The sequence below is a fragment of the Leopardus geoffroyi genome, chromosome D3 (genome assembly GCF_018350155.1).
Source record: "Leopardus geoffroyi isolate Oge1 chromosome D3, O.geoffroyi_Oge1_pat1.0, whole genome shotgun sequence".
Classification (NCBI taxonomy): Eukaryota; Metazoa; Chordata; class Mammalia; order Carnivora; family Felidae; genus Leopardus; species Leopardus geoffroyi.
In genome coordinates this window covers 32,463,697-32,479,172 of record NC_059339.1, presented here as the reverse complement: position 1 = coordinate 32,479,172, position 15,476 = coordinate 32,463,697, and the positions used below count along the sequence as shown (strand labels likewise).

At 44.3% G+C, this 15,476-nt stretch overlaps 1 protein-coding gene across 1 annotated transcript in view; it reads left to right on the top strand.

Annotated features, from left to right (window-relative positions):
* IMPA2 (inositol monophosphatase 2) overlaps positions 1-14,398 on the top strand; it is a 46,572-nt gene extending 32,174 nt beyond the window's left edge. Inside the window, exons 6-8 of the mRNA XM_045459795.1 lie at positions 10,945-11,053; positions 11,796-11,947; positions 13,851-14,398. Of these exons, the coding sequence (XP_045315751.1) occupies positions 10,945-11,053; positions 11,796-11,947; positions 13,851-13,966 (377 nt within the window). The 3' untranslated portion in view covers positions 13,967-14,398. The remainder of the gene's footprint in view (positions 1-10,944; positions 11,054-11,795; positions 11,948-13,850) is intronic.
* Positions 14,399-15,476: the final 1,078 nt, after the last annotated feature.

Sequence of the window (15,476 nt, the reverse complement as noted above, 5' to 3'; positions counted from 1 at the left end):
TGCATTCAACCTGTTGTAATGTATTATCTTGATGTATGAAGAAGATCTGGCTTTACACAGCTGAGTAGTTGGAAAAGGTGAGGAATATTTTAATAGACTTTCAGTAACTGGGGATATTCTTTGATGCCACACCAAAACTCACGAAGTGGTGGTTTCTTCAAGGTTAGTTGCAATATGAAATGTAATGACGGTCAATGAATTTCTTTGTACTCCGTGACCGTGAAATCTACTGGGCAGGTCTCCTGCTTTGAAGGGATCTTCTGTTCATGGATGATTTTGTAACATCATGCCTTGGTCATTTGGAAAATATGGGTTCACTGAGATTTTCAAGCTCTTTTAAATGTTGACCGATTTCATTGTAAACTATTAAGCAAGTTGTACTCATTAGTATCACTAAGCCTTCCCAAATTCTAATTTCCACTTCAGAGCTTGAATTTTATCATTGGCAGCCTTAGCAATTGAAGTGATGGACTCACTGCCTTCATCTTCAAGAAGATCTTCCAAATACCCAACTCCAAATTGCTGTTGTCTGTCTAAGCCTCCCCGGTACTTCCCATCTAAGCCTCCTTGTACTTACAGTCTAAGCCTCCCTGTACTTCCCATCTAAGCTCCCCTGTACGTCCCATCTCAGCTCCCCCACAACTTCCCATCTAAGCCCCCCTGTACTTCCCATCTAAGCCCCCCGCCAGAACTTACGTCTAATTCTTCTTGTACTTCTCATTTAAGCATCCCTGTTCTTCCCTTCTAAGCCTCCCCCGGACTTCCTTTCTTAGCCCCCCTGTACTTCCCATTTAAGCCCCCCACCAGAATTTCCGTCTAATTCTTCTTGTACTTCTCATCTAAGCATCCCTGTTCTTCCCTTCTAAGCCTCCCCCGGACTTCCCATCTCAGCTCCCCTGTACTTCCCGTCTAAGCCCCCCACAGCTTCCCATCTAAGCCTCCCTGTACTTCCCGTCTCAGCCCCCCCGTACTTCCTGTCTAATCCTCCTTGTACGTCCCGTCTAAGCATCCCTGTTCTTCCTGTCTAAGCCTCCCCGTAATTCCCGTCTCATCACACAGGATTGAAAAGACATTTGCCTCGGTTTTGAGGCTCAATGCAATTCGTCATTTTTGCAGCCTTTACATTCTTAAGTAAAACCAACCCGTTTTCCCCCAGAATGTGAGTGTGGCAGAGAGGACTGCACTGGCCACCAGAACAGGGCGTGCCCTGCCTGGCTTTGTCTACTCTGTGCAAATGTTAACACAGTGAAAAGGCAAGTCATGTCTTAGTAGTATTAAGAAAATTATTTTAACTTCGCAGATTCCTGGAAGAATCTCAAGGACACCCTCAGAGAATTTCTCCAGTTGGTTTCTCAGAAAGGCCTCCTGGGAACAACATTCTCTGTGTTCTTACGTGCTCACAGCAGCTTATCAGTGGCCTTTATACCTGGAGATCCATTCTTCTGGTAACAAAACACATGGCTCACATTTTCTTGTGCCGAGTGTCTTAAATTGTCTCCATCATCTTCTGGCATATCTATGTTGTTGAAAAGTCTGAAGACAGTTTCGTTTTCTTTCCCTGATAAGGGAGTTCAGTTGTTTGCTTGAATGCCCAATAGATTTTTTTTTCTTTTTCTTTCAAGCACAGTAATTTTAATAGAGTATATCCCAGTGTTTGTTTTCAGTCAGTTTCCTAGGCACACCATGTTATATACCCTTTCTTTTTTTTTTTTTTTTTAAGTTTGTTTATGTTAGAGAGAGAGAGAGTGGGGGAGGGGCAGAGAGAGAAGGTGAGAGAGAGAATCCCAAGCAGGCCCCATGCTGTTGTGCAGAGCCGACTGTGGGGCTCAGACTCATGAACGTTAAGATCATGACCTGAGCTGAGATCAAGATCACTTAACTGACTGAGCACTGGGCGCCCCTTGAGTCCCTTTTTTTTTTTTTTTTTTTTTTTTTAATTTTAGAAGAGTTTTCTTGAATTATAGCTGTTAGTATTTGTTCATTTCCCAATTCTTTTGCTTCTCTTTTATCTTCTGGGTCTTCTATTGTTAACTATGTTGAGTCTTCTCTGCTTATCTTTTCTATTTGTTGCTTTCTCTTTAATTCGTTTTACTGGATCCACCAATTTTTTTTTTATTAATTTTATTTTTTTAATTTACATCCAAGTTAGCATATAGTGCAACAGTGATTTCAGGAGTAGATTCCTTAATGCCCCTTACCCATTTGGCCCATCCCCCCTCCCACAACCCCTCCAGTAACCCTCTGTTTGTTCTCCATATTTAAGAGTCTCTTATGTTTTGTCCCCCTCCCTGTTTTTATATCATTTTTGCTTCCCTTGTGTTCAACTGTCCTGTGTCTTAAAGTCCTCATATGAATGAAGTCATATGATACTTGTGTCTCTCTGACTAATTTCGCTTAGCATGATACCTTCTAGTTCCATCCATGTAGTTGCAAGTGGCAAGATTTCACTCTTTTTGATGGCTGAGTAATACTCCATTGTCTATATATACCACATCTTGTTTATCCATTCATCAATCGATGAACATTTGGGCTCTTTCCATACTTTGGCTATTGTTGATAGTGCTGCTCTAAACATTGGGGTGCATATGCCCCTTCGAAACAGCATACCTGTATCCCTTGGATAAATACCTAGAAGTGCAATTACTGGGTCATAGGGTAGTTCTATTTTTACTTTTTTGAGGAACCTCCATACTGTTTTCAGAGTGGCTGCACCAGTTTGCATTCCCACCAGCAGTACAAAAGAGATTCTCTTTCTTTGCATCCTCACCAACATCTATTGTTGCCTGAGTTGTTAATGTTAGCCATTCTGACAGGTGTGAGGTGGTATCTCATTGTGGTTTTGATTTGTATTTCCCTCATGATGAGTGATGTTGAGCATCTTTTCATGTGTCAGTTTGCCATCTGGATGTCTTCTTTAGAGAAGTGTCTATTCATGTCTTTTGCCCATTTCTTCACTGGATTATTTCTTTTTTGGGTGTTGAGTTTGAGAAGTTCTTTATAGATCTTGGATACTAGCCCTTTATCTGATATGTCATTTGCATATATCTTCTCCCATTCCATTGGTTGTCTTTTAGTTTTGCTGATTGTTTCTTTTGCTGTGCAGAAGCTTTTAATTTTGATAAGGTCCCAGTAGTTCATTTTTGCTTTTGTTTCCCTTGCCTCCAGGGACGTGTTGAGTTAGAAGTTGCTGTGGCCAAGGTCAAAGAGGTTTTTGCCTGCTTTCTCCTCGAGGATTCTGATAGCTTCCTGTCTTACATTTAGGTCTTTTATCCATTTTGAGTTTATTTTTGTGAATGGTGTAAGAAAATGATCCAGGTTAATTTTTCTGCATGTGGCTGTCCAGTTTTCCCAGCACCGCTTGCTGAAGAGACTGTCTTGATTCCATTGGATATTCTTTCCTGCTTTGTCAAAGATTAGTTGCCCATGCGTTTGTGGGTCCATTTCTGGATTCTTTATTCTGTTCCATTGATCTGAGTGTCTGTTTTTGTGCCAGTACTCTACTGTCTTGATGATTACAGCTTTGTAGTACAGCTTGAAATCTGAGATTGTGGTGCCTCCTGCTTTGGTTTTCTTCTTCAAGATGGCTTTAGCTATTCAGGGTCTTTTCTGGTTCCATACAAATTTTAGGATTATTTGTTCCAGCTCTGTTAAGAATGCTGGTGTTATCTTGATAGGTATTGAATTAAATATGTTGATCGCTTTGGGTAATATTGACATTTTAACAATATTTTTTCTTCCTATACAGGTGCATGGAATATTTTTCCACTTTTTTGTGACTCCTTCAATTTCTTTCATAAGCTTTTTATAGTTTTCAGTTATAAACTTTTAACCTCTTTGGTTAGATTTATTCTTAGGTTTTTTATGGGTTTTGGTGCAATTGTAAGTGGGATCAATTCCTTGATTTCTCTTTCTGTTGCTTCATTGTTGGTGTATAGGAATGTAACCGATTTTTGTGCATTAATTTTGTATCTTGCAACTTGGCTGAATTCATGAATCAGTTCTGGCAGATTTTTGGTGGAATCTTTTGGGTTTTCCAAATAGAGTATCATATCATCTGCGAAGAGTGAAAGTTTGACCTCCTTCTGGCCGATTTGGATGCCTTTTATTTCTTTGTGTTGTCTGATTGCAGAGGCTAAGACTTCCAATACTGTGTTGAATAACAGTGGTGAGAGTGGACATCCCTGTCTTGTTCCTGACCTTAGGGGGCAAGCTCTCAGTTTTTCCCATTGAGGATGATATTAGTGTTGGGTCTTGTGTATATGGCTTTTATGATCTTGAGGTATGATCTTCTATCTCTACTTTCTTGAGGGTTTTTATTTGCTGTATTTTGTCAGATGCTCTCTGTGCATCTTTGAGAGGATCATATGGTTCTTGTCCTTTCTTTTATTGATGTGATGAATCACATTGATTGTTTTGTGGATATTGAACCAGCCCTGCATCCCAGGTATAAATCCCACTTGGTCATGGTGAATAATTTTTTTTAATGTATTGTTGGATCCAGTTGGCTAGTATCTTGTTGAGGATTTTGCATCCACGTTCATCAGGGAAATTGGTCTATAGTTCTCCTTTTTAGTGGGGTCTCTGTCTGGTTGTGGAATCAAGGTAATGCTGGCTTCATAGAAAGAGTTTGGAAGTTTTCCTTCCATTTCTATTTTTTTGGAACAGCTTCAAGAGAATAGGTGTTAATTCTTCCTTAAATGTTTGGTAGAATTCCCCTGGAAAGCCATCTGGCCCTGGACTCTTGTTTTTTGGGAGATTTTTGATTACTAATTCGATTTCTTTACTGGTTATGGGTCTGTTCAAATTTTCTATTTCTTCCTGTTTCAGTTTTGGTAGTGTATATGTTTCCAGAATTTTGTCCATTTATTCCAGATTGCCCATTTTATTGGTATATAATTGCTCATAATATTCTCTTATTGTTTTTCTTTCTGCTGTTTTGGTTGTGATCTTTCCTCTTTCATTCTTAATTTTATTTATTTGGGTCCTTTCCTTTTTGATCAAACTGGCTAGTGGTTTATCAATTTTGTTAATTCTTTCAAAGAACCAACTTCTGGTTTCATTGATCTGTTCTGTTTTTTTGGTTTTGATAGCATTGATTCTGCTCTAATCTTTATTATTTCCCGCCTTCTGCTGGTTTGGGGTTTTACTTGCTGTTCTTTTTCCAGCTCTTGAAGGCGTAAGATTAGGTTGTGTATCTGAGATCTTCCTTTTTTAGGAAGGCCTAGATTGCTATATACTTTCCTCTTATGACCACCATTCCTGTGTTCCAGAGGTTTTGGGCTGTGGTGCTATCATTTTCATTGGCTTCCATGAACTTTTAATTTTCTCTTTAACTTCTTAGTTAGCCCATTCATTCTTTAGTAGGATGTTCTTTAGTCTCCATGTATTTGTTACCTTTCCAAATTTTTTCTTGTGGTTGATTTCAAGTTTCATAGTATTGTGGTCTGAAAATATGCACAGTATGCTCTCGATCTTTTTGTACTTGAGGACTGATTTTCCACCAATCTTTTTTCAACCTCCATTTCTTATAAAGTACAATCTATTCTGTTTATTTATACTTTGTTCCTTCAGTTTAATCTTCTTTGCTGAAATATTTTCTTTTCTAATTCGTTCTTAAGTTGTATCCCCTCCACTTTCTAGTTAGGCTGGTTTTTTTAGGCATTCTTTATTTATTTTATATAAAGTACTTCTGTTTTGTGGACAAATATTTCTTGTAGTCCTTGATTAACTGAAGAGATGTTCTCTTTATTCTTTTTTTTTTTTTTCCCATGTAAGTGTATGTGTGGCTCACCCATCATTCTTTTTAGTTACTTATTTCTGCTTGAAATCTGTATTCCTGAAATGGGGAAGGGCTTTTGAAGGGGTGGGGTGCGAGTTCAGGACCTTTTTGGTAGTTTGTGGCTCTAGAGTTCCCTTTTGTGTTGTTTTTGTGAAGTGTTCAAAAACTTGGCTTTAACCTTAGATTTTGTTTTTTTGTTTGTTTTTTTGTGGGGTTTTTTTTTTGGCTTTATTCTACTTAACTGTTCCCGGGATCTTCTCTTTTCTTTACTCCTGTTACTCCTGTCTAGTGAATTTGGAGTTTACTCCCAGTGCTGGATCCTTCCTTTAAGAGGTCTTGGTAAGTCAGTTACGAGAGATCATAGGGCTGGTGGTTCTCTCCCTTCAGCCCTTATCATGCACCGGGGGCTCCTGAACTGGTGTGTGCATGGCCTTTCTCAGCGCCCACTTCTCTCCCCTGGGCCCGCGCTGACTTCCAGGGAGTGGCTGCTGGGGTCCAGCAGATGCTCCATGCTTCCTTCTTCCTCCTGATGCCACCCGGTCTCGTAGCTGTTGGAGGCTTGCCCCACCCATTTGTATTCTGGGGTTTGGATGCACCTTGTGGATGTAGTTTTTTGTAGATGATGTCTACAGTTTTGCTTTCTTCTCTCCTAGTTTGCTTGGCTTCAAGTTCCAACCCTGTGCCCATCAAGCCCCCTTTCCCCACACCTCCGCCTCTACCCAGCCCCCACCAAATCACCAACGTCCCGTCTGTCTAGTACTTAATGTTTTTAAGTTAAATAAAATTAAACTTTATTTTCATATGAGTAGCTCTTAATGGTCTCTAAGAAGTCTGAAAGAATTAGGACATGTGTGTAAAAATACCTGCTGTCGTAAGTGTTATCATGGGGTGGGGGTGGGGCGGGCAGTGGTTGGGGGCTCTGTGTTCAGCAAAAGCAGCTTGTGTTCATGGGGGATATTTCCCAGACTTAAAGCCTACTCACCTCTTTCTCTGTGAGTATGTATTTCAGTGTATACAGATGGCTTGCTTCTCTTAAGTTGTAAAATTTCTCTTAAGACAACAATACTCTGATACTTGGGGTACTTTTACCATGCTCAATCAGAACAATAGTTTTTAAACTGTTGCAAGTCTATTAGTGGACAATTGTTTTCACCCTAAAATCTGTCCGTTAAAAAAGTATACAGAGATGCCCTACTTCAAAATCTGTTGGATTTTTTTTTATCATGGTAAAATAGATAGAACATGAAGTTTGTCATTTTAAAGTGTGTAATTCAATGGCATTAATTACATTTACAATGTTTTCCCACCATCACCACCATCTGTTTCCAAATTTTTATCTTTCCAAATTAGACTCTGCACCCATTAAGCAATAACTCCCCTTTCCCCCCACACACATACCCATGAAGTCACAAAATATTTTAAATTATAAAATATATGCATTAGTATTTGATTGAGATAAAATACTATGGCATAATAATATGCAAAATGGATAATAAAATGCAAAAACCATAGTGATTATGGGTTTGAAATAACCATAATATAAGGTGATGTTAAATAGAAGGGATGGTTTTATCTGTGTTAAACCGTAGAAAGCATTTTGCCTGTAGATGGCAGCACTCAGGCTTCCTTTTTCCTTGTTCATTTCATTTGGGAAAAGTTTTAGTGAGAGTGAGAAAGAAATAGATACATTGCAGCTAGAAGAAGAGGAAACAACTGGGTGCAGAGATATCTCTTTACAGACTTAAAAACTGTGGGAAGAAATGCTGTCTTTCACGTAATCACTGGACAAGCTTGAGTTTCAGTCTGGGCCTCACCACCTAAGGGCCACATGACTACATACTGGTCACTTCCTTAGGCTTGGTTTCTCCATCTGTGAAACAAGGGCAGCAGTGAGACAGTGAATGTCATAGAGGAATAGAAATGTAAATGTATCATAAATGTAATAGAGAAACAGAGGCATAAATGGAAAGTGTTTAGCACAGGCCTGTCTGGAGAGATTCAGAGGTTGGTAAATGTGGGCTACTGTTTCCACGCCTTGCTTAGTTTCCCTTTGTGAAATAGCCTTGTGGCACTTAGTCTGAAACCCTCTGCACTTCCTGCACCAGCCCTGCATGTGGGGTATCTGCTTGTCTGGGCTGGTACTCTGGGGACTTTTCCACTCACCCTGCAGCCAGCCCCTAGGCCTTGGCCTGAACAAGTAGTCATATTCTTTTTTATGCGGTATAATATTTTTTTAATGAGGTATAACTGCCATATAGTATTATATTAGTTTCGGTATACAACATCATGATTCAACAATTGTATATATTGCAAAATGATCGCCACAGTAAGTCCAGATAACATCCAAGTAGCCACGTCTTATGAACCTGATTAAAAGTCGTACTTATTTCCCCAATGAAATTGTGTGGCTTTCTAGTTCCTGAAGGAAATTCAGTGTCTCCCAGTGTGACTGAGATCCTAGAACCAGGAAATGCCCTGAATGTAGGGATATTATTCTCTTGATCTTCGCTCTCTGAGAAAAATCACTCTTAAAGCATATACCATGGAGTAAGAGATTCCTGTTAGGGTCTAGAAAATAGTACAGGATCTTATCTTAGTGCAGAGCGGATGATAGTACTACTGATAGAGATTTTGTGGGGGGCAGTTTGAAAAAAAATTTTTTTAATCTAAAATATGCATACTCTTTGATTCAGAAATCCCACTTTTTGCGGCGGGGGGAGCATGAGCGGGAAAGTGGGGCAGAGAGAGAGAGAGAGAGAATATGAATGAATGAATGAATGAATGAATGAATGAATGAACATCTTAAGCAGGCTCCACACTCTGCACGAGCCTGATGCAGGGCTCGATCCCATGACCCCAGGATCATGACCTGAGCCAAAATCAAGAGGTAGACACTCAACCGACTGAGCCACCCAGGTGCCCCCAAAAATCCCACTTCTGTCATTCTGTCCTGAAAACACTATCAACATTGGTGCACAAACCTATAGAGAAAAAGAGGTAGCATTGTTTATAATAACAGGAATTGAGAATGTTTATCTGTAGGGGATGGTTGAGCCAATAGCAGTTCGTCTATGGGAATAACATGTAGTCCTTACAATTACAGAATGATGGAGAAAGATGTACGTGATATATTGTTTTATGAAAAGAGCAAGGAACAGAATGAACTGTGTTTAAAAATACAGTATGTGGAGTTCCTGGGTGGCTCAGTCAGTTGAGCATCTGACTCTTGATTTCAGCTCAGGTCATGATCTCAGGGTCATGGGATCCAACCCCATGTTGGGCTCCGTGGGGTGTGGAGCCTGCTTAAGATTCTCTCTCTCACTCTGCCGCTGGTACTCTTTCCCCACCCTGCCTCTCTCTCTCTCTCTCTCTCTCTCTCTCAAAAACTAAAAATAAAAAATAAGAATACAGTGTCTATGTGTGGGTGTGTAAGATTTGAAGTTAGATAAGGAAATTAGGGCAAGATCGGGCCGCATACCCTGCTCCTTCGCTTCCGTTTTCCCCCGCGGCCTCGTCTAGGACAGCTCATCCAAATTGCAATGTTATCTTTCAAGAGTGTTTTTAACAGAAATATTTATCATTCAAGAATTCGTCCCCCCCCCAAAATAGTGCCATTATACATAGTTATTAGATTCTTACACTAGCCAACCAAATTCTACCTAACTCAAGTATTCCTGCCTTAAATTAAAAAATGCTACTGATTTAACAAATCAGCTCAAACAAGAAGACTCTTACCAAGGTTGCCCTAATGCTGGTGTTCGAGGAAAAGTGCTCATTGCTTCCGTGACTATTGAGCGCCTGCTGTGTGCCTGGTTCTGTTGATATTGTTTTCTCCAAAAGAGGTCTTCTTTCCTGCCCCTGAGGAAACGCCATCTCAGTTTGGAGCCCAGGGAGGGAATTAGGAGGTAAGCTCGGGCAGTGACCTGTCCACGGGGATCCTGGAGCTGCCCGGCCCCATGGCCCCTTGTTGTGGGCAGAGCCCCTTGTGCACACTGGACATGGGGGAGGCACGTCATTGGCTCAGCCTTGGTGCTGGGTGTGCCTGGCAGGGAGTGATTCAGACCTCTCCAAGGCAGCCAGCTTTGGTGTGGAGCCAAGCGATTTTCAGAAAGTGTTTAAAGTAGAAAATGAGAGCCTCCGATTTAAGAAAAGGGGAAATGGGCATAGAGTCTGTCTGAGAGGAGATGGCCTTCTCACCATCATCTGGTCCCTCAGTGAGAGACTCTGTAGGTGTTGACATAGGATTGGGCCCATTGAGTGACATAACTTGTGGAGAGTGTTTTTCCTCCAGTTCATGGAGGGACTTTGTTCTGTTATCTGAACGAATACACCTGGTATGGCTGATTGTGCTCAGCCCGAAGCCTGACCAGGCGTGAGACTGAATTTGGTTGTATTTGGGTGTATAGTAAAACAGAGACAAACCGCTTGTGATAACCTACCCCGTGAGTCAGGCATAGGAAGGGAGCCCAGGCACGTCCCTTGGCACCCACAGGCCGGCTTCCTACCCCGGCATAGGAAGGGAGCCCAGGCACGTCCCTTGGCACCCACAGGCCAGCTTCCTACCCCTGTCACAGGAGCCGTGTGGTTGGCCTGAGCTCCTCACCACTCCACACTGGGGTGACCATACAGCCCCTGCATCAGCCTTCCTTACGCCCAGTAGAGTTACTCCTGAGAATTCCCTTTCCAAAGACATCCTGCTTTCTCTACAGGGATGCTATTTCCATCTCCGCGATCATAGCAGTTAGAGAAAGGTTTTTAAAGACAGATTTATTTGATGAAGCTTTTTTTGTCATCATTTTGTTTTTATTTATGGCTGAATGATGGTGATTTTCATGAGCCACCTGACTCTTGCAGGTTTTTCATTCTAACTGTCCCTGAAAAGAGAGATCTGAAAGTCTGTTCCCTCTGAAATCTGAAACAGGAAGCAGCCTTAAAGGAGTGATGAGGAAATAGTCAAGTGTGGGATTTGTTAACCTCCCTTCGCTGTCTTTACAATGCTGCACAGCTATTAGAAAAACTTCATGGTGTACACCACTCAACAGATGGTACTTGTTCTGGAAGGGAAGGAGAGGGTGATGTTTGAGGTTTGCTTCAGAGGGAACGCTGACTTTCAGTTAGAACTAAGACTTGATTTTTCTGATCATGGGGCATTCTTTCTACTGCAGATATCTCCAAGGCCTTGGTTCTAACGGAAATTGGCCCCAAACGTGACCCTGCCACTCTGAAATTGTTCCTGAGCAACATGGAGAGGTTACTCCACGCCAAAGCTCATGGGTATGACTTTTCAGTTCCCAGAACATCCTGGAGCCAAAGGGGAAAGTGCCAAACACACAGTCTTGCTCACAGCTCCCCAGGGAGAGAGGAAAAGATCCCGAGTGATGGGAGGTGGCCCACATGTGCCCTATGCAGAGGCCGGGAGAGCCACGTGATGCTTCCTCTGCCGGTGTGCTCCCTCGTGCCTGTTTGAAAACCAACAGGGGAACTGTGTTCCTTTCGGAGCAGTGCTTCCAGAAGCCAAGTGACTGATCTCAAGCTACCCAACCAGTGAATCCTGTGTGGGCTTAGAGCCCTTCGTAAATGATATCCAGCAAATGTTTAGGAAAAATGAATCCTAACAAGTCCAAATGAATCTTCTCCCGTCTTCCACCCTCCCTAGGTCTGTGCTGTACCTGTCAGACACACGAGGTGATTTACATTTAAGTTAAAATTCAGTAGAGTTAAGATGAGTTCTTCAGTTGCACTAGATACATTTCAAGTGTTCAGCAGCCACAGGTGGCTAGTAGCTTCCACATTTGCAGAACTTTTCCATCCTCACGGAAAGTTCTCTCGAATGGCACTGCTCTGCACCACAGATCTTGAATCTAGAGAGTGTATTAGAAAAGCCCTGTGGCTCATTTTTGATGACTGGGAATGCCCAGCAGAGGGTTGACTTTGGATGATGTCAGCTATTTAAGAGAAATCTGACTTGTGCACAGCACCACTCACAGGAATCTTTGCCCTCTTCCCTCTCCTCTAGGGTCCGAGTTATCGGGAGCTCCACCTTGGCACTCTGCCACCTGGCCTCGGGGGCTGCGGATGCTTATTACCAGTTTGGCCTGCACTGCTGGGACCTGGCTGCCGCCACCGTCATCATCAGAGAAGCAGGTGGCATTGTGATGGACACTTCAGGTAAGCCCCTCTGACCCTCAGCCTGCTGTCCATCCCCAGGGGAATGACCGCAGACTAGACCCAGTAACGCCACCAGACTCAATGTCTCCCAGTCTAGACCTGGTAATGTAACCAGACCCAACATCCCCAGACTGGACCAAGTGCCATCAGACCCAACATCCCCCAGACTGGACCAAGTGCCACCAGACCCAACGTCCCCCAGACTGGACCGAGTGCCACCAGACCCAGCGTCCCCCAGACTGGACCGAGTGCCACCAGACCCAACGTCCCCCAGACTGGACCGAGTGCCACCAGACCCAACGTCCCCCAGACTGGACCGAGTGCCAGCAGACCCAACGTCCCCCAGACTGGACCGAGTGCCACCAGACCCAACGTCCCCCAGACTGGACCGAGTGCCACCAGACCCAACGTCCCCCAGACTGGACCGAGTGCCAGCAGACCCAACGTCCCCCAGACTGGACCGAGTGCCAGCAGACCCAACGTCCCCCAGACTGGACCGAGTGCCACCAGACCCAACGTCCCCCAGACTGGACCGAGTGCCACCAGACCCAACGTCCCCCAGACTGGACCGAGTGCCACCAGACCCAACGTCCCCCAGAGTGGACCGAGTGCCACCAGACCCAACGTCCCCCAGACTGGACCGAGTGCCAGCAGACCCAACGTCCCCCAGACTGGACCGAGTGCCAGCAGACCCAACGTCCCCCAGACTGGACCGAGTGCCACCAGACCCAACGTCCCCCAGACTGGACCGAGTGCCACCAGACCCAACGTCCCCCAGACTGGACCGAGTGCCACCAGACCCAACGTCCCCCAGAGTGGACCGAGTGCCACCAGACCCAACGTCTCCCAGAGTGGACCGAGTGCCAGCAGACCCAACGTCCCCCAGACTGGACCAAGTACCACCACCAGACCAAATGTCCCCTCTACTTCCTCAGAGTCTACTGATGAGACACCATGTGAAGATGTTGGAAGAGCAGTGGGCTAGTGCCTTCTCAGCTTTCCTGCCTTCCTACTCTCTGCCTCTAGGCATGAAAAGAGACCCCAGGATCAGGATACGGCCAGATAGGAACACGGGACCACTGTACACATACATAACATTTGACGGTTTTCTAGCACACATTCTGACCCCACCAAATCCGACAAGATAGGTAGAGTAAGCATCATACTCCCCATTCTATGAAGAGGAGGCTAGCACCGCCCCCCCCCCCACACACACACCGTGTAGCTCCGCATGGGGTCAGCATGGTGTAGAGCATGAGCACACTGTGAGCTTTTTAGGAGAACAGACTCAAAAAGGTGACTTGTTCCTTCTACTTCAAGGTCATCGTGTCCCAGTGACTGACCCCCTGGGGGTGAGTCCCCTAGTATGTCTGCCCCCATAACTCCTCTTAGCTTCAGGCAGACCCTTCATCTAGTATTTAGGAATAAGCAGTTTGAGACTGGGTGAATCCTTTTAGATCCCTTTCTCTAGCTTTTTAGTCACGACTTGTTAGCCAGCCTGCATCAGGTCACTGCCTAGACAGGCCCCACCCAGACCTGCTGAGTTAGGACTTCCATCCATCACATGGGGTCCCCGGTGCCACCCGTACAGCAGACATTTGAGAATTGCTCTCCGCTGTGGTGGTCTAACCGATCATGTGAACCTCAGTCCTGATGGCTGGACCTTAACCTCCATTCCCCCAGCACAGCCTCGAGTTCTCCCTTCCTGGGGCAGCAGAGTGGATGCTGAGAGGCTGCACCCTTGCTTTGGCCAGGCTCACGTCTAGACGTCCCTGTATGGTCCTGCCTCCAGCCCAGCCTGGACCTTGGTTTTCCTTGGAATGTGCGTGTGCTCAGTTGCCATTCGGGACTGTTCTGCCCTTTCCGGTAACTTAGGCACCCTGTCTCCTCTCTCTGTCCTCAGGTGGACCTCTCGACCTCATGTCTTGCAGAGTGGTGGCTGCGGGCACCCGAGAAATGGCGACGCTCATAGCTCAGGCCTTACAAACGATTAACTATGGGCGGGATGATGAGAAGTGAAAGGGAGCAGAGGGGCAGAGAAATGTGACCCAAGGACTGGGCCCTCCTGGGAATGCTGAGGCTGGCGGCGAGCCCTGGGACAAAGCTGCCTCCAGCAGCCTGCACACATCAAGTGTCTCTGACCACCCCCAAGAGGAGGTGTTTTGCTAAAGTATGTGGCTTTCTGGTTAAATCCACGTCTTTCACCGGGATTCGGTGTTTAGCTGGTGTCTCTCTTTAGTCTCACATAGCCTTTATCAGGTTAGTACACATTCTTCTATCAGGGCCAAAATCCAAATCTCGTGTGACATACGTATTGAAAATTGAGTCTTGATTTTTTTTCCTCCAGAATGCAAATCTCAGGTAATAAGGCTTTAGAACTGCTGATGAAGCGGACTTGTTCTCAGGCCCTCCCCCATGGTACTTCAGAATGCAATAAATCAAAATAATGGCGCTCTGCTTATCTGTTTCCCTCCATAAGTGTGTCGCCTGCTTCCTCAAACCCACAACGCCCACAGCTATAGATCCAGGCTCTTCAGGAAAGTTTGCATATTAAAGCCCGAAGTTGGCAGTGTTTGCTGTCTGTCTGCTGCTTTTGATAAGCACCGTGAAAACTACCTTAGTAATTATCACGTGTTAATGGATAAAGTGAGCCATACAAAAATTTTAGGAATTTATTCGAGCAAAAAACAACTCAAATCAGGCAGCGTCAAAGCAGAAGTGGTTAGAAGCACTGTCTACGGGGGCTGGGGAAAAACTGTTCTAGAGAAAAGGCCAAAGGAAATTCTCGATTGGCTGTAGCTTAAAACCTCTTTCTTTGGCTGTTTGTGATTGGTTGTCCTTAAGTTCACTCTTGTAACCTTGTAAAAACCTTAAGGTATTTACAGGCTTACATTGGTTTGCTTATGCAGGTGCTATGGCATTAGAGCCACCTCAGTCTGATGGCCTCCTTTTTAATTAATTTAACAATCCCCCCTTTTGGTTATCCTGTCATATGTGAGAAGATTGCCCCAGAATTTGGTATTAGCGCCACCCTCTTTCACCATCAGAGTTAAATTGCTCTTGCCTCACTGTGAAACTCCCAGGTTATGTTGTCAGATCCATGGAAGAATTGCTTTTGCTTTTTTCCCCATGGTTCAGCTTGTTTCTTTTTCTCCAAGCACACTGAGACCATCTGCTGTGCTGATGGCTGCAAGCATGCCTGTAAGACCTTTGAGAGAACACAGCACACCAGACTGATAATACCAAGTGACTGAAGTATACTCCCAGCCATGGCCCCCATGAACCAAACCGGTTGCTATCAAATAAATCAAAGAATGTACCAGAATCAACCTGTATAAGCCAAGGAGCATGTTTGTTAATGTCTTGTACTGGAGTTTCTACAAAACCAGAGGTGTTGATCTAGGTACAGCAGGAACTATTTGCCGTGGCACAGACTCCTCCAACAAGTAATCTAAAGCAATTCTATTATCTAAAACCATCTCAGCAAGAGAGCCCCTGGGGACTTTTGTGGTGCAGCCATGGCGTTAGC